This window comes from Quercus robur, chromosome 12 (genome assembly GCF_932294415.1).
Source record: "Quercus robur chromosome 12, dhQueRobu3.1, whole genome shotgun sequence".
NCBI classification, from domain to species: domain Eukaryota; kingdom Viridiplantae; phylum Streptophyta; class Magnoliopsida; order Fagales; family Fagaceae; genus Quercus; species Quercus robur.
Window position 1 is genome coordinate 37,652,810 of NC_065545.1, and position 15,943 is coordinate 37,668,752.

General features: G+C 34.5%; 1 protein-coding gene across 1 annotated transcript; it reads left to right on the forward strand.

The window, feature by feature from the left end:
- The first annotated feature begins 12,762 nt into the window (after positions 1-12,762).
- Positions 12,763-14,371, forward strand: LOC126710078 (allene oxide synthase 3-like). The gene has a single exon (XM_050410459.1). It carries the CDS (start codon positions 12,763-12,765, stop codon positions 14,242-14,244), a length of 1,482 nt encoding a protein of 493 aa, XP_050266416.1. The 3' UTR covers positions 14,245-14,371.
- Positions 14,372-15,943: the final 1,572 nt, after the last annotated feature.

The following is a 15,943-nucleotide window of genomic DNA, read 5'->3' on the forward strand; positions in this document are numbered from 1 at the left end:
GAGTGATGACATTGGCATTTGGAATCAAGAAAGATGAAGTCAACACGCATGTGGTCAAAAATAGTACATTTTTTAGGAAAGGTGAGGTTGGAGATTGGAAAAATCATCTTACACAAGCAATGGCAACACGACTTAATCAAATAACTGAGGAAAAGCTAAGTAGTTATGGCTTGACATGGAATGTTTGACCTAATGGATAAACGAGGAGTCCAAACCACATTCATGGCTTGGTAGTATGACAACTAAATAGCAGCATCAAGACTTCTTGCAGTATGTCAAATGGAAAAAGGATTTTTTATTTGTCTCAAAACAAAGAGGATCCATTTCATAGTTTCTATTTAGTTTTTATTAATTTAAGGGTATGTATGATGTTGTATTATTTTAAATTATTATTCTTGTTTAAGTTAATAAGCTGAGGAAACATTAAGTATTAATGTATCTTTGGTGTTTTGTAATTGTTAAAATTTGAAATATTAATGTTTAATTATTATGGAACCTCAATATCATTATTTTATTTTATTTTTTTTAGAGAAATGTTATGTTTACAACATTGTCATAACAAATCTTACGTGGTAGATTGTTATTAGCAGTTATTAATAGGCAAAATTGTAATTTCAATGGTGGATTTAACACCTAGAATTTGTTATGAAAGTTCTGTGAAAATGTTATAGACATAACATTTCTCTTTTTTTATTTAACACTATTTGAAGATTGATATGAATTGGTTGACATAAAGACTAATCAACGTTGCAATATGATACTACCCAAAAAAAAAAACTTTGCAATAGAAATAGAATATACGTATTTTAACGTCTATCAATTACCTAATTTATTACTATTATTTTTTCTTCAAATTTTCACTTTAGTAATACAGTATAAATTAAACTCTTTTTATGCAAACGTCTCAAAGACCTTATAATTCTTTTTTTTTTTTTTTTTTTTTTGAGGAAAACGTTATAATTTGATTTATAATGATTAAAAAAATATTTTTCAAGATATGAAAATATAATAAAATTCAAGTTTCAACACTAAATATTCACTATTTTAAATTTTAAAATTTTTATAAGGGGGAAAATTTTAAATATTTGAAACCATTTTAAATTTTATTATGTGATAATTGCATTTGAATAGCATACTTTTAGTAGTGGAAATATATACCGTTTTCATGGTGGACCATACGTCACTTATCCATCATTCCACTAAAAGACTCTGCCTAAAATTGCTGAGTCAATTTAACTTTTTTTTTTATTTTTATTATTATCATAAGCGTGAAATATATCGCAGCAGTACCAAAAAGTATGTCATAATGAAAGCATGGAAGATACTGCAATACTATCAAAAAGTATCAATTCAGTTAAGATCATTATAATGGCGTCAAAATTGTTAATAATTGTACTTTTTTTTAGTTTTTTTCCCTTATAACTAGAGCAAGTGAGAAGATTCAAACCCAGGTGTTAAGATAGTACGTACTTAAGAAAAATCACTTGATAATTTACATCTAATAAGTCAGAAAAAATTGGGAAAAAAGTGTTAATAGGAAACCTTGACCTCAAAACAATAAAAACTTGATGAATGCAATCAAAAAATTAACTACAACTTTCATTACATCTTTCTGCACAATCTTAACATGTTACCATTTGATCCATACAATAAACAACAACAACAAAGTGGTTTGTGGGTAAAGCTGAATGACCAAGAAGGAAATATGCAGCCAGTTCCAACCAAATTATTCATCTTTCTACAGGGATCATCATGGATCCTCAAAATAGTATTGTGTTTTCAAGTTCAAAGTTAAAGGATCTATATCAATGAAACTTAAAAATACTACCCGTTCTCCACTAAGGAACAAGACCAAAGGCAATTCAAAATGTGTCCATAAGCTGTAATTTAGATCACAATACCTATTTACACTAGTAAAGTGAGAGTGACTTTAGAGAGTTACTGATGTATTAAATGATGTAGGGACATCAAGTGAGGAGGAAGGATTTTGCAGTAACACTCCTACAGATTTGACAATTAATAAGAATCAAGAGAGTGAGGGTGATTTACGGCAGACTTCAAGTTGAGACATTAGGAGGCCAACATATTTCAAGGATTACCTTCCGTGATTGAAGATAATTTTATGTTTCCTTAGTAGTTATCATATTTGAATTTGAATTTGCATTAGTATCTCTAGAATTAGTTTGTTTACCACCGCGCACTCTTAGTATGATGGTTACTCCATAAGTATAAGTACTTGCGAGGTGTGGGAGGCAAGGGCTAGGGTTCAAGTCTCCAAGAGGGAGCTTCACACATATATACACTTAGATTAAGGCTATAGTAGAATTCTATCTCAAAGCAAAAAAAAGAATTAGTTTGTTTTCTTATTTATCCAATTATCATTAATATCATTCAAGTCTGCAGTAGGTAGGCTTGTGCTAAAAAGGGTGTAAGGGGTATTTGAGAAAGATCATCTTTTGCCATATTATTAATATCAATAAAACCTTTTGGTTTTTAAAGTCACTATCCATGAGGAGATTCATTACAGAATTGGAGGAGAATGCAATGAGATTTTTTCTAGCAGTGATGGAAGCAGGTGAGGACTACTCTATTCCACGTGAACTTGAGCCTTAATTTAATAAGGGAATTTTGTGATGTCATCCCCAATGAACTTGCTGCTGCATTACTACCAACGAGGGATATTCAACATCACATATACCTTGCCCCAGAATCTAGTTTATCAAATAGACTGCATTATTTCATGACTCCAAAAAAATATAAGGAGTTGAATAGATAAGTGGTGAAGCTAGCTGACAAGGGGTTGATTTGCTAAAGCATAACCCCATGTGCGGTTTCCGCTCTTCTTACTCCAAAGAAGGATGGGTCATGACAGATGTGTATAGATAGCCGCAAGATTACGGTCCAATATAGCTTTTCACACTATAAAAAAAAGGGTCTATAGCTGCGTTTAAAAAACGCGGCTATAGACCCCAAAAACGCGGCTATAGGGTAGAGTTGCGTTTCCTATAGCCGCGTTTACAAACACGGCCTAAGCAATGCAGCAATAGGCCTATAGCCGTGTTTTTGTAACCGCGGCTAAAGGTCTGCCCTATAGCCGCGCTTCTTAACCGCAGCTATAGGATTCAGGCCTATAGCTACGTTTTAGAAACGCGGCTATAGGCTGAGACCTATAGCCGCGTTTTTAAAAAAATGCGGCTACAGACCAGCTTTAAGTCGCGTCTAAAAAACGCGGCTATAGGTTTTTCAAAAAACAAAAAAAAAAATTCTGGTTTTTTTTTTCTCCCCAGAAAATTCAAAATTCAAATATAAAAAATTCAAAATTAAACACAAATCCAAAAAATTCAAAAATCAAACACAAATCCAGAAAATTCAAAATCAAATACGACATACTCACAATACAAACACACCCAGAAAATTCTAAATCAAGCACAACATACTCACAATACAAATACATGCACACAGAAAATTAAATATCAAACATAAACCCAAAAAATTCAAAATCAAACACAAACCTAGGAAATTAAAAATCAAACACAACATACTCACAATACAAACACACCCAAAAAATTCAAAATCAAACACAACGTGCTCCAAATATAACAACACAAACCCATGAATCTCCTCTCATTCAACAAAACCAACCCAAATCTAACACTAATTCCATTCAGGAAAACAAAAGCACAAGCTCAAAAACACAAAAGAACACAAACCTGTGAAGAAGGAAAAAAAAATAAAATAAAATAAAAAAAAGAAGAAGAAGAAGATACCCAAATGTGAAGGAAGAAAGAAAAAGGAAAAAAAAAAAAAAAAAAGGAAGAGAAAAGAGAAAAGAGAAAAGAGTTACCTGGATGTGAAGAAGGAAGAAAAAAAAAAAAAAAAAAAAGAAGAAAGAGTTACCCAGATGTGAAGAAGGAAGAAAGAAAAAGAAGAAAAAAAAAAAAAAAAAAAGAACGAAGAACCTGAAGAATGAAGAAAGAAAGGGAAAAGAAAGAAAAGATGAGTATGTGGGGGTAGGTGGGAAAGTGGGGGTGTAGGTGGGAAAGGAAGTGTACGTGGGAAGCTTCAGGATTTTTTTTTTTTTTTTTTTTTTTTTAAGTGCTACCTATAGCCGTGTTTTTAAATCGTAGAAACATAGCTACAGGTTACCTATAGCCGCGTTTTTAAAAAACACGGCTATAGGTCAGTCTTTAAAAAATCTATACCGCAGGACCTATAGCCGCGTTTTACAAAAACGTGGCTATAGGTAACCTGTAGCTGCATTTTTCAAGCTTTAAAACGCAGCTAAAGGTGACCTATAGCCGCATTTTTAAATCACAAAAACACAGCTACAAGTTACCTATAGCCGCGTTTTTAAAAAATGTAGCTATAGGTCACCTTTAAAATAATATATACAGCTGGACGATCCAGGTGGAAGACATTGTCAAGTGGGGAGTTTGGCTGGGGCGGCACATCTGTTAAAAGATAACACAGGTGTCCTAAGATGAGCTCAACGAGAACAGAAATCTCGTGTGGAACAAAAGGGTAAAAGCTCTTTTGATTCTAATTTCCAGTACGAATACGAACCGTGAAAGCATGGCCTATTGATCCTTTAGACCTTCAGAATTTGAAGCTAGAGGTGTCAGAAAAGTTACCACAGGGATAACTAGCTTATGGCAGCCAAGCGTTCATAGCGACGTTGCTTTTTGATCCTTCGATGTCGGCTCTTCCTATCATTGTGAAGCAGAATTCACCAAGTGTTGGATTGTTCACCCACCAATAGGGAACACGGCTATAGGTAACCTGTAGCTGCATTTTTCAGGCTTTAAAATGCAGCTAAAGGTGACCTATAGCCGCGTTTTTAAATCACAAAAACACAGCTACAAGTTACCTATAGCCGTGTTTTTCAAAAACCTAGCTATAGGTCACCTTTAAAATAATATATACAGCTGGACTTATAGTCGCGTTTTTGAAAAACGCGGCTATAGGTAACCTTTAGCCGTTTTTTAAAACACAAAAAACGCAGCTACTGGTTACCTATAATCACGTTTGTGAAAATCGCGGCTATAAGTCCACCTTAAAAAATTATTCGATTGGACCTATAGCTGCGTTTTTTAAAACGCGGCTATAGCTTATCTTTAGCTGCGTTTTAAGTTAGCTATAGTGGCATTTTTTCAAAACGCGGCTATAGGTCAGCCTCAAATTCAAAATTATTCGACTGGACCTATAGCCGCGTTTTAAAAACGCAGCTATAGATTAGTTACAGCTGCATTTTTAGAAAATGCGGCTATAGATCCCCTATAGTCGCATTTTTTGTAAACACGACTATAGCCCACATTTTTTGTAGTGCCAATTCCTTGTTTGAATGATATGTTGGATCATCTTTCGGGTTCGAAGATCTTCTCCAAAATTGATCTCCGAAGCGAGTACCACCAAACAGAAACGGAGCTATTCTTGGACCTGGGGGCAATGCCCCCCCCCCCTAAGATTTAAAAAAAAAATTAGTATATATATAATGTATTATTTTTAGTAATTTGTTTCAATAAAATTACACTTTTCTCCCTTAACAATATTATTGATATTTTTAAATGCTATAAAAAAAATATTAGCCCAATAACAAAAATTAAGCCCAAACAACACCCCAAAACAAACACAAGCAAAAAAAAAAATCAAAGCCAGTTCTAATTAGACATCTACCTAGCCTAGAAGTAGGAAACACCCAACTTACCTCACACATATAAAAGAAGGGGATTTCTAAGCCATTCCAAAAAATAAAAATAAAAACCTAACTTACGTCTGAAACAGAGGAGAGGAATTCGGTAGCCACAGCTACAGAGCAACTAAGAGCATCAGCAGTGGGGCTTGTATATGCCAAATGTTAGGAACATTTGGCATTTAAGTCCCAAAACTGCTTAACAATGGGAAGGCCATATCGCATATGCCAAAAAAATTTTGAGATTTAGCTACAGTACCATCTCAAATGTAAGATGGTACTGTAGCTGAATGGTATAAAAAAAATAATTTTTTAATACTCTTATTTCTCTCTTCTCTCTCATTTTAACCCAGTAATTTCTCTCTCCTCTCTCATTTTTTCTCTTTCTTTTCTCTCTCTTCCTTCTCTCTCTTTCTTCTTGCTCTCTCTTCTTCAACGAAATGGAGGCAACGACATGGAGGCTCGATCAGAAAAGCTGTGGTGGAGGCGTGGAGGTCGTGGGTTTCCGGCGTTTGGGTCGAATTTGGGTGGCGTTTGGGTGGTGTTTGGGTTGGCATTTGGGTGGTGTTTGGCGTTTGGGTCGAAGATGATGATGATGATGACGGGTTTAGGATGAATTCAGACGGCAATGGGCGACCCTCTCTCTCTTGCCATCGCTGCCGGTGAGAACAGATGGGTTTGATTTTGGATTTTGAATTTTGATTTTGATTTTGATTTTGATTTGGCTGGATTTGGCTGTGCTGTGTTGCCGTTGGATTGTGTTTTTTTTTTTTTTTTTTTTGGTTTAGCTACTAGGGTTTGTGGTTGTGGTTGGTGGTTGGTGGTTGGTGGGGAGACGGTGGAGGTGGTGGAAGTAGTTGTGGCTGGTGGGCCGACGGTGGGGTGGGTGTTTGTGGCTCCGTCGGAGTGGGTTTTGGGTCAGTGGGTGGCGGCGTGGGTTTGCTGCCTGGGTTTTATTTTATTTTTTTATTTTTTTGGTGTTGACGGTAGATTATGGGTTGCTGGTGGTGGTGGCGTGGTGGTGTCAGGTGTGTGTAGTGCAGCGGTGGTGGTGATTGTGGTTGTTGAACAGAAATAAAGAGAGAGAAAGAATAAATAATGTGTTTTATTGTAAATGATGGTGATTGTGGGATATATTATTTTATTGTGTAGAAATATTATTTTAATGAGTAGAATAGAAAAATAAAAGTTGAGATGTTGGGTGTATTGTAAAATGGTATGGTATAATTGATAAAGTAGGTTTTTGGGATGGTAAAATAAGATGAGATATGAGATCTGGATGTGGATGCTCTAAGCAACTAGCTAAGCACAAGGAGTCAGCCACAACCAGTCAGGGATGCTATCAGCCTGTCATGCTGGGGCCTGGGAGTGGGACGGAGAGACCTGAGAGGCTGAGACTCAAAGACTAGAGAAAGAGTTAAAAAACTGGTAAAAATATCATCCAAGACCCATCTTTTTCTTTACTCTTTAGCCCATACTTTATATCCTTTTATCAATGAAAAAGTTGCATCTGATAAAGATAAACACAAAACCATTGAACCACAAGCAACAGTCAACACTTGCCATTGATGTTTTGTAATTTTCTTTTTTGTAGTTTTGTCTTTAGCAATAGTGAATAGCTTGTGATGTTTTATGATTTTTTTTTTTTTTTTTTTTTGTAGTTTTGTCTTTAGTGTTTTTGTCTATTAGTTAGTGTCTTTTAAAACATTAAAGTTGGATAAATAATTAAAGAGATTATTTGTAACTTTAAAATCTATTAGTTAGTTGTTGAATGTTTGTGTGCACAGTGTTTGTCTATTGTGTGTAATGATTGTAGATTATTAACCATATAATAACATAATAATTTTAAATTATATTTTATTTGTAGATTATGAAAAGGTCAACTACCATATTTGATTTTTTCAAAAGAGAAGTTTCAAATGATTTAGAAGCTAATACTAGTGGTGCAACATTGCCAACCACTAATGTTGAAGAAAATCCTGATGTTCCAATTGAGGAAAATCTTGACGTCCCAGTTGAGGAAAATCCTGATGAACCTGTTAAGGAAAATCTTGATGTCCCTATTGAGGAAAATTAAACAAAATTTCAAAAAGTTGATATGAGTTCGTTGCAATTAGAACTTGATCTTGGATTGCATAGACAAATATATACTTATCATGTTGATCAATGAGATGAGATCCAGCGACGTTACATTAAGTTGGGTCCATACCAATCTCGTTTTAATTTTTTTTTTAAATCTGAGAAGGGTCAAAGCTTTCAAGGGGCTAGGAGTGGGACGAAGAGACCTGAGAGGCTGAGACTCAAAGACCAGAAAAAGACTTAAAAAAGAGGTAAAAATATCATCCAAGACCCATCTTTTTCTTTACTCTTTAGCCCATACTTTATGTTCTTTTATAAATGAAAAAGTTGCATCTGATAAAGACAAACACAAAACCACTAAACCACATGCAACAGTCAACATTTGCCATTGATGTTTTGTAATTTTCTTTTTTGTAGTTTTGTCTTTAGCAATAGTGAATAGCTTGTGATGTTTTATGAATTTTTTTTTTTTTTTGTAGTTTTGTGTTTAGTGTTTTTGTCTATTAGTTAGAGTCTTTTAAAACATTAAAGTTGGATAAATAATTAAAGAGATTATTTGTAACTTTAAAATTTATTAGTTAGTTGTTGAATGTTTGTGTGCATAGTGTTTGTCTATTGTGTGTAATGATTGTAGATTATTAACCATATAATAACATAATAATTTTAAATTACATTTTATTTGTAGATTATGAAAAAGTCAACTACTATATTTGATTTTTTCAAAAGAAAAGTTTCAAATGATTTAGAAGCTAATACTAGTGGTGCAACATTGCCAACCACTAATATTAAGGAAAATCCTGATGTCCCAATTGAGGAAAATCTCGACATCCCAATTGAGGAAAATCCTGATGAACCTGTTGAGGAAAATCTTGATGTCCCTATTGAGGAAAATTCTCAAACAAAATTTCAAAAAGTTGATATGAATTCGTTGCAATTAGAACTTGATCTTGGATTGCGTAGACAAATATATACTTATCAAGTTGATCAACAAGATGAGATCTGGCGACATTACATTAAGTTGGGTCCACACCAACCTCGTTTTAAAAAATTTTAAAAATCTGAGAAGGGTTGAAGCTTTCAAGGGGCTAGGAGTGGGACGGAGAGACCTGAGAGGCTGAGACTCAAAGACTAGAAAAAGAGTTAAAAAAGAGGTAAAAATATCATCCAAGACTCATCTTTTTCTTTACTCTTTAGCCCATACTTTATGTTCTTTTATAAATGAAAAAGTTGCATCTGATAAAGACAAACACAAAACCACTGAACCACACGCAACAGTCAACACTTGCCATTGATGTTTTGTAATTTTCTTTTTTGTAGTTTTGTCTTTAGCAATAGTGAATAGCTTGTGATGTTTTATGAATTTTTTTTTTTTTTTTTTTTTTTTTGTAGTTTTGTGTTTAGTGTTTTTGTCTATTAGTTAGAGTCTTTTAAAACATTAAAGTTGGATAAATAATTAAAGAGATTATTTGTAACTTTAAAATTTATTAGTTAGTTGTTGAATGTTTGTGTGCATAGTGTTTGTCTATTGTGTGTATTGATTGTAGATTATTGACCATATAATAACATAATAATTTTAAATTATATTTTATTTGTAGATTATGAAAAAGTCAACTACTATATTTGATTTTTTCAAAAGAAAAGTTTCAGATGATTTAGAAGCTAATACTAGTGGTGCAACATTGCCAACCACTAATGTTAAGGAAAATCCTAATGTCCCAATTGAGGAAAATCTCTACGTCCCAATTGAAGAAAGTCCTGATGAACCTATTGAGGAAAATCTTGATGTCCCTTTTGAGGAAAATTCTCAAACAAAATTTCAAAAAGTTGATATGAGTTCGTTGCAATTAGAACTTGATCCTGGATTGCGTAGACAAATATATACTTATCATGTTGATCAACGAGATGAGATCCGGTGACGTTACATTAAGTTGGGTCCACACCAGCCTCGTTTTAAAAAAAATTTTAAAATCTGAGAAGGGTTGAAGTTTTCAAGGTTCTTGGTATGAAGATGATCGTTTTAAGTCATGGCTTGAATGTTCTCCTAAAAAAGATGTCGGTTTTTGTCTATCATGCTTTTCTTTCATAACCCAACTGGGCATGAAGGACAAAATGCATTCACAGTTAACGGATTTAAGAGTTGGAAGAAAGCTAGAAATGGTGAAATTTGTTCTTTTAGTCTTCATATGGGGAAAGATCTTAACTCCACTCATAGAATTGCCCATAAAGCGTGTCTAGATTTGATGAACCAGTCTCAACACATAGACAGGGTAGTGAGCAATTTCACTTCAGAACAAATTGCAAATAATCGAGTATGATTGAAGGTTTCGATTGATGTTGTTCGACATCTTGCCTTGCAAGCTATTGCTTTTAAAGGTCGAGATGAAAGCTCTACTTCAACCAATCAGGGAAACTTTCTTACAACATTGGATTTGATGGTGGGCTATAATAATAATATTGTTGAAATAATGGCAAAAGCTCCAAAAAATGCCACCTACACATCACCTCAGATTCAAAAAGAAATTCTACATGTTATTTCAACCAAAGTGAAGAAGGAAATTAGGGAAGAAATTGGAGATGCAAAGTTTTGCATATTGGTTGATGAAGCTTGTGATGAGTCCATGAAAGAGCAAATTGCTGTGGTTTTAAGATATGTTGATACAAATGGCTTTGTGCAAGAACGATTTTATGGAATTATTCATGTTGTTGACACTGCAGCAGTAACCCTTAAAAATGAGATATATTATTTGTCTCTAATTATTGCTTAGATATCCAAAACATTTGGGGGCAAGGATATGATGGTGCAAGCAACATGCGGGGTGAGTGGAATGGATTACAAGTTTTGATTTTGAATGATTGTCCATATGCTTACTACATTTATTGTTTTGCACATCGCTTACAATTGGCATTAGTAGGAGTATCAAAAGCAGTTGTCCCTCTTAATAGATTTTTCAATAAATTGATTTTGGTTATCAATAATATTCGTGCTTCATGCAAACGTATTGAGCAATTAAAAATTGCTAGAGCTTCTGACATTGCATATTCGATTGATATTGAAGAGCTTGAGACTAAGAAAGGACTTAATCAGATGGTCACTTTACAGCGACCTGGAGATACTCGTTAGGGTTCGCATTATAAATCAGTTTCTAACTTGATAAAGTTGTTTAGTCCAACATGTGAAGTTCTACTAAAAATTATGAATGAAGGAAATTCTTCACAAAAAGTAGAAGCAGAGTCCACTTATGAGGTACTAATTTCATTTGAATTTGTCTTCATCTTACATTTTGTTAATGAAACTATGGGGATCATGGATAAACTCTATCAAGCTTTGCAAAACCAATCGCAAGACATTTTAAATGCTATGCATTTAGCTTCATCCACTAAAAAACTTATTCAACAATTCAAAGATGAGAAATGGGATGACTTAGTAGCTACTGTGATATCATTTTGTAAGGAACGTGGTTTAGATGTCCCTGATATGAGTGCTCGTTATGTTGCAAGATTTGGACGATCTCGTCATCAACAAGAGGACTTTAGAAATGAGCATTATTATAAAGTAGATATTTTTAACGCAGGAATAAATTCTCAATTACAGGAACTAAATCATCGGTTTAGTGAGCATGCCATGGAGTTACTTACGCTTAGCTTAGCTCTAGACCCTTGAGAGGCATATGAATCTTTTCGAGTCAGTGATATTTGTTCATTGGTAGATCATTTTTATCCAATAGACTTCACAGATGATGAAAAGAATGATTTGAAAAAGGAACTTGATCTTTATAAGTATGATGTAGTTCAACATTTAGGGTTCAAGAATTTGAAAAATATTTCTGAATTGTGCCAATGGATGGTGAGAACTAGAAAATCATAATACTATATGCTTATTTATAAGGTGGTCAAGTTTGTGCTTACTCTTCCCGTTTCTACTGCAACTACAGAGCAAGCACATTCAGCAAAACTGACATTCGCAACAAAATGGAAGATGAGTTTTTGTCAGACGCTATGATGTTATTCATTGAAAGGGACATTGCTGCAACAATTAATACGGATTCAATCATAGATGATTTCGAAAATTTAAAAAGACGGCGAGTTTCATTTTCATAAATAACTGCATTGTAATATCTTAAAAAATAATAATTTTGTGTATTTTTCATTGTTGATGGTTTATTAAATGAATGTTTATTTGGAGTTTCAATTTTTTTTTTTTTTTTGGTTTATACTTCTGTCCCCCTAACTCCAAGTCCTGACTCCGTCCTTGCTTGAAGGGGACTCCCAAACTGTCGTGACAACCATTGCTAACCATGATCCGGGCCCAATCCAAGTACATCAACTAATTGCTGGTATAAAATCATGGGAGCCCAAGTTCAAAGCATGGAAGTCTTCTTTCACTTGCGGGGAAGGGAACAAGGTAGCTCACCAAATGACTAAATATGCCAAACACATATCTGACTGTATTATTTGGGTGGAAGACACTCCCCCTATCATTGCTTCTCAAATCCTAGATGATGTAATTGTTTTGGGTCTTAATCCCGTTTAATGAAAGCTTTCTAGCATTCTTTTCAAAAAAAAAAACAAAAAAACAAAACAAAAACAAGAAAAACAAGAAAAACAAAAAAAAACAAAAAAGTTGATATTAGGGCTGTTTGGTAGATATGTTTAAACACATGTTTTCAGTTTTTAAACAATATTACACATATTTTTACACATTTTTTCACCCACACGTATTTTCACACATGTTTTCAAACACATATACCAAACACTTGCTTATTACCCGTTTTTGAGGAATATTCAAATAGCATGCGTAAATACTACCGAGGATTTGTAGTCAAAGCGCTCGGTGAGAACACATGTTATACCTTTCAACATCAGCTAATAGATTGTATCAGAAAAAAAAAAACATCAGCCAATAGAACTAGTTAGCCCAAGTACATCTATAAGACCAGACAATGACATGCTCCTACCGAAAACCAACAAATTCTTCATTCCCAAATCCCCTAACAATGTCTTCAAATTCTTCCTCTTCTCCTTCCAAACTCCAATCTTCTTCCAGTGATGACTCTCCCCCAACAGACCTCCCTTTAAAGGCAATCCCAGGCAACTATGGCAAACCCTTTTTTGGTCCCATCAAAGATCGCCTTGACTACTTTTACCACCAAGGAAAAGACACCTTCTTCCAAACCCGAATTCAAGAACACCAATCCACTGTCATCCGAACCAACATGCCTCCAGGACCATTCATATCCTCCAACTCTAATGTCATTGCTCTCCTTGATGCTATCAGCTTTCCCATCCTCTTTGACACTTCCAAAGTCCAAAAACTAAACGTTTTTGTCGGCACTTACATGCCTTCCACAGCTCTCACCGGTGGTTACCGTGTTTGTGCTTATCTTGACCCTTCTGAACCCAAACATGCCCTTCTCAAGCGCTTGATTTTCTCTATTCTCACTTCTCTTCACGATAAATTCATCCCACTTTTCAGAAACTGCTTGTTTGAACTTTTCGTCAACCTTGAAGACCAATTCTCTGACAAAGGCAAAGTATACTTCAACACCATTAGTGACAAAATGTCTTTCAACTTTGTGTTTAGGCTTTTTTGTGATCAAAACCCTTTAGATACACGCCTTGGATCAAAGGGTTCGACAATGTCCGATAAATGGTTGTTTTTTCAACTTGCACCATTGATAACACTAGGGTTACCGAAGTTGTTGAACTTTTTCGAAGATGTACTACTCCATACATTCCCATTACCAGCTTTTCTTGTTAAATCCGACTATAATAAGCTTTATAATGCTTTTTATGGGTCCATGGCTTCGATTTTGGACGAAGCTGAGCAAAGTGGAATTAAAAGAGATGAAGCTTGTCATAATTTAGTGTTCATGGCTGGTTTCAACACCTATGGTGGATTGAAAACTTTGCTTCCTGCTTTGATCAAGTGGGTTGGCTTAGCAGGAGAGAAGTTACACCGTGAGTTGTGTGATGAGATCAGGACCATTGTTAGAGCTGAAGGTGGGGTCACTTTCTCTGCGTTGGAGAAGATGACTTTAACTACGTCAGTGGTTTATGAAGCACTTAGGATTGAGCCTCCAGTTGCGTTCCAGTACGCTAAGGCAAAGGAGGATTTGGTGGTCCACAGCCATGATGCGGCTTTTGAGATCAAGAAGGGGGAAATGATCTTTGGTTATCAACCGTTCGCTACTAAAGATCCAAAGGTTTTTGAGGATCCTGAGGAGTTTGTGGGCCATAGGTTTGTGGGTGAGGGAGAGAAGCTTTTGAAATATGTTTATTGGTCTAATGGAAGGGAGATTGATGATCCTACGGTGGAGAATAAGCAGTGTCCGGCGAAGGATTTGGTGGTGTTGTTGTCTAGGGTAATGTTGGTGGAGCTTTTCCTCCGTTATGACACGTTTACGATTGAGGCCGGGACGTCGTTGTTGGGTTCATCAGCCACGTTCACTTCATTGACCAAAGCCACGAGCATTTGATTTTGATCAAATGAGAGGAGCTAAGCGATGGTCTTAAGTGGAGAATAAACAGTGTCCAACAAAGGATCCAGTGATGCGGTTGTCTAGGGTATCATTGGTGGAGCTTTCCTTATGTGTTTGGATTTTTTTTGTTTTGTTTTGTTTTTTACAGACTTATTTGTTGAAATTGGAAAAAATATTTAGAAAAAAATTGTGTTAAAAAAATTGTATATGGGGATAAAGTGAGGTTTTAAAACCATTCATTATATATGTAATTGGTTACTGTTTAAGGGACATGAGCGTGGAAATTTAATTTATTTATATATATATATATATAAAATAAAAAAAGTGTGGAAATTTTAAAATTGATTTCCTATTGCAAAATAGTATGATAGTTGAGCACCATTTGTTCAGAATGATAGTTGTGCTTGTCAAAGACTCAAAAATAGTATGATCTTATCTCAATTCTCAAGTTTGAAAATTTATTCTTGAGTATTGCTGTGAGTTTCTAACAGATCCTTTCAAAGGTCGTTGGGTTGGTATTTTTTTGAGAGCATCTCGTAGATTGGTACTTGTTTTTTGTTTGGGAAAAGCAACAATAATCCCAAATTGGCTCATATGATGGTGCAAAACAAAAAAAAAGGGTGGAAAAATTTTGGCTCACTAGGCTTCGATTTCCAGAAATGTCTTGCTATAAGATTAATTTTGATGGAGCTGTATTTGAAAAGGAAAACAGTGCAGGAGTGAGGTGGTAATAAGGAATGAAGCAGGTTTGGTCATGGCTTCCTTGTCCCAATAGATTCCTCCTCCTTACACAATCATTGAGGTGGAGGCTTTGACAGCAAGACAAGCTCTTGAATTTGCTATGGAGATAGGTATTGATCAGGATATTTTGGAAGGAGATTCTAAGATCCTCAAAAGCTTTTGGAGAGTGATAGCAGTTAAGTTTGGCCATATTGCCAAAGATGTTAGTACCTTGCATATGTTTTTACGGATATTAAATTTTCTCATGTATTGTAATATTGTTGCTCATTTACTTGTTAGGCGAGCAATTTTGACTCCATATTTGTTAGTTTAGATGGAAGATGTGTCATCAAGCGTTGAATCATCTATATTTCAGACTGATTTGAACAGCCATACTTAATAAAATGCACTAAACTTCTTCTTAAATAAAAAATAAACAAAAGAAAACTTCAATTCCTAGCAAGAAGATGTCATGTATGTCACTTAATTGAACTAACCAAATAAGTTGTCTGAATTGCACATAATAAGAATATATGTTATGTTCTTATTGGAGGTTAAAATCTAAAGTTTTAAACATGCATATTTGGAGTAAAATTTTGTCAGAAAATGCTTAAGTGCTGCATCATGGTCTTTTTTATATAAATGGTGGGTGTATAGGTGACTTGTCAATGTAACCCATGAGAAGCAAACTAAGCTCTGACGTTAAAATTCTCTTTAATCAATTGTGAAGAATTTTGTATTCTCTCTCAAAATTTTGGTGACTGACAGCCTATCACACCATCGTATTAAATATTAAAAATAAACTAGCTGTGAACCCGCGTGTTACGAGTAATAATTATTTTTATGGTGGTTTTATTAAATTTTATTTTACAATTTAAACTAATCTAATAATGAGTAATGTATTTCGTAATTATATTTTTATTTATTATAAGAACAATCATAAATGTAATATAGGAACAGTCCAAAACACCAAAAA

Bases quoted from the DNA above. Each gene is read 5' to 3' on its own strand.
- LOC126710078 (XM_050410459.1), top strand. From the start codon at position 12,763: ATGTCTTCAAATTCTTCCTCTTCTCCTTCCAAACTCCAATCTTCTTCC.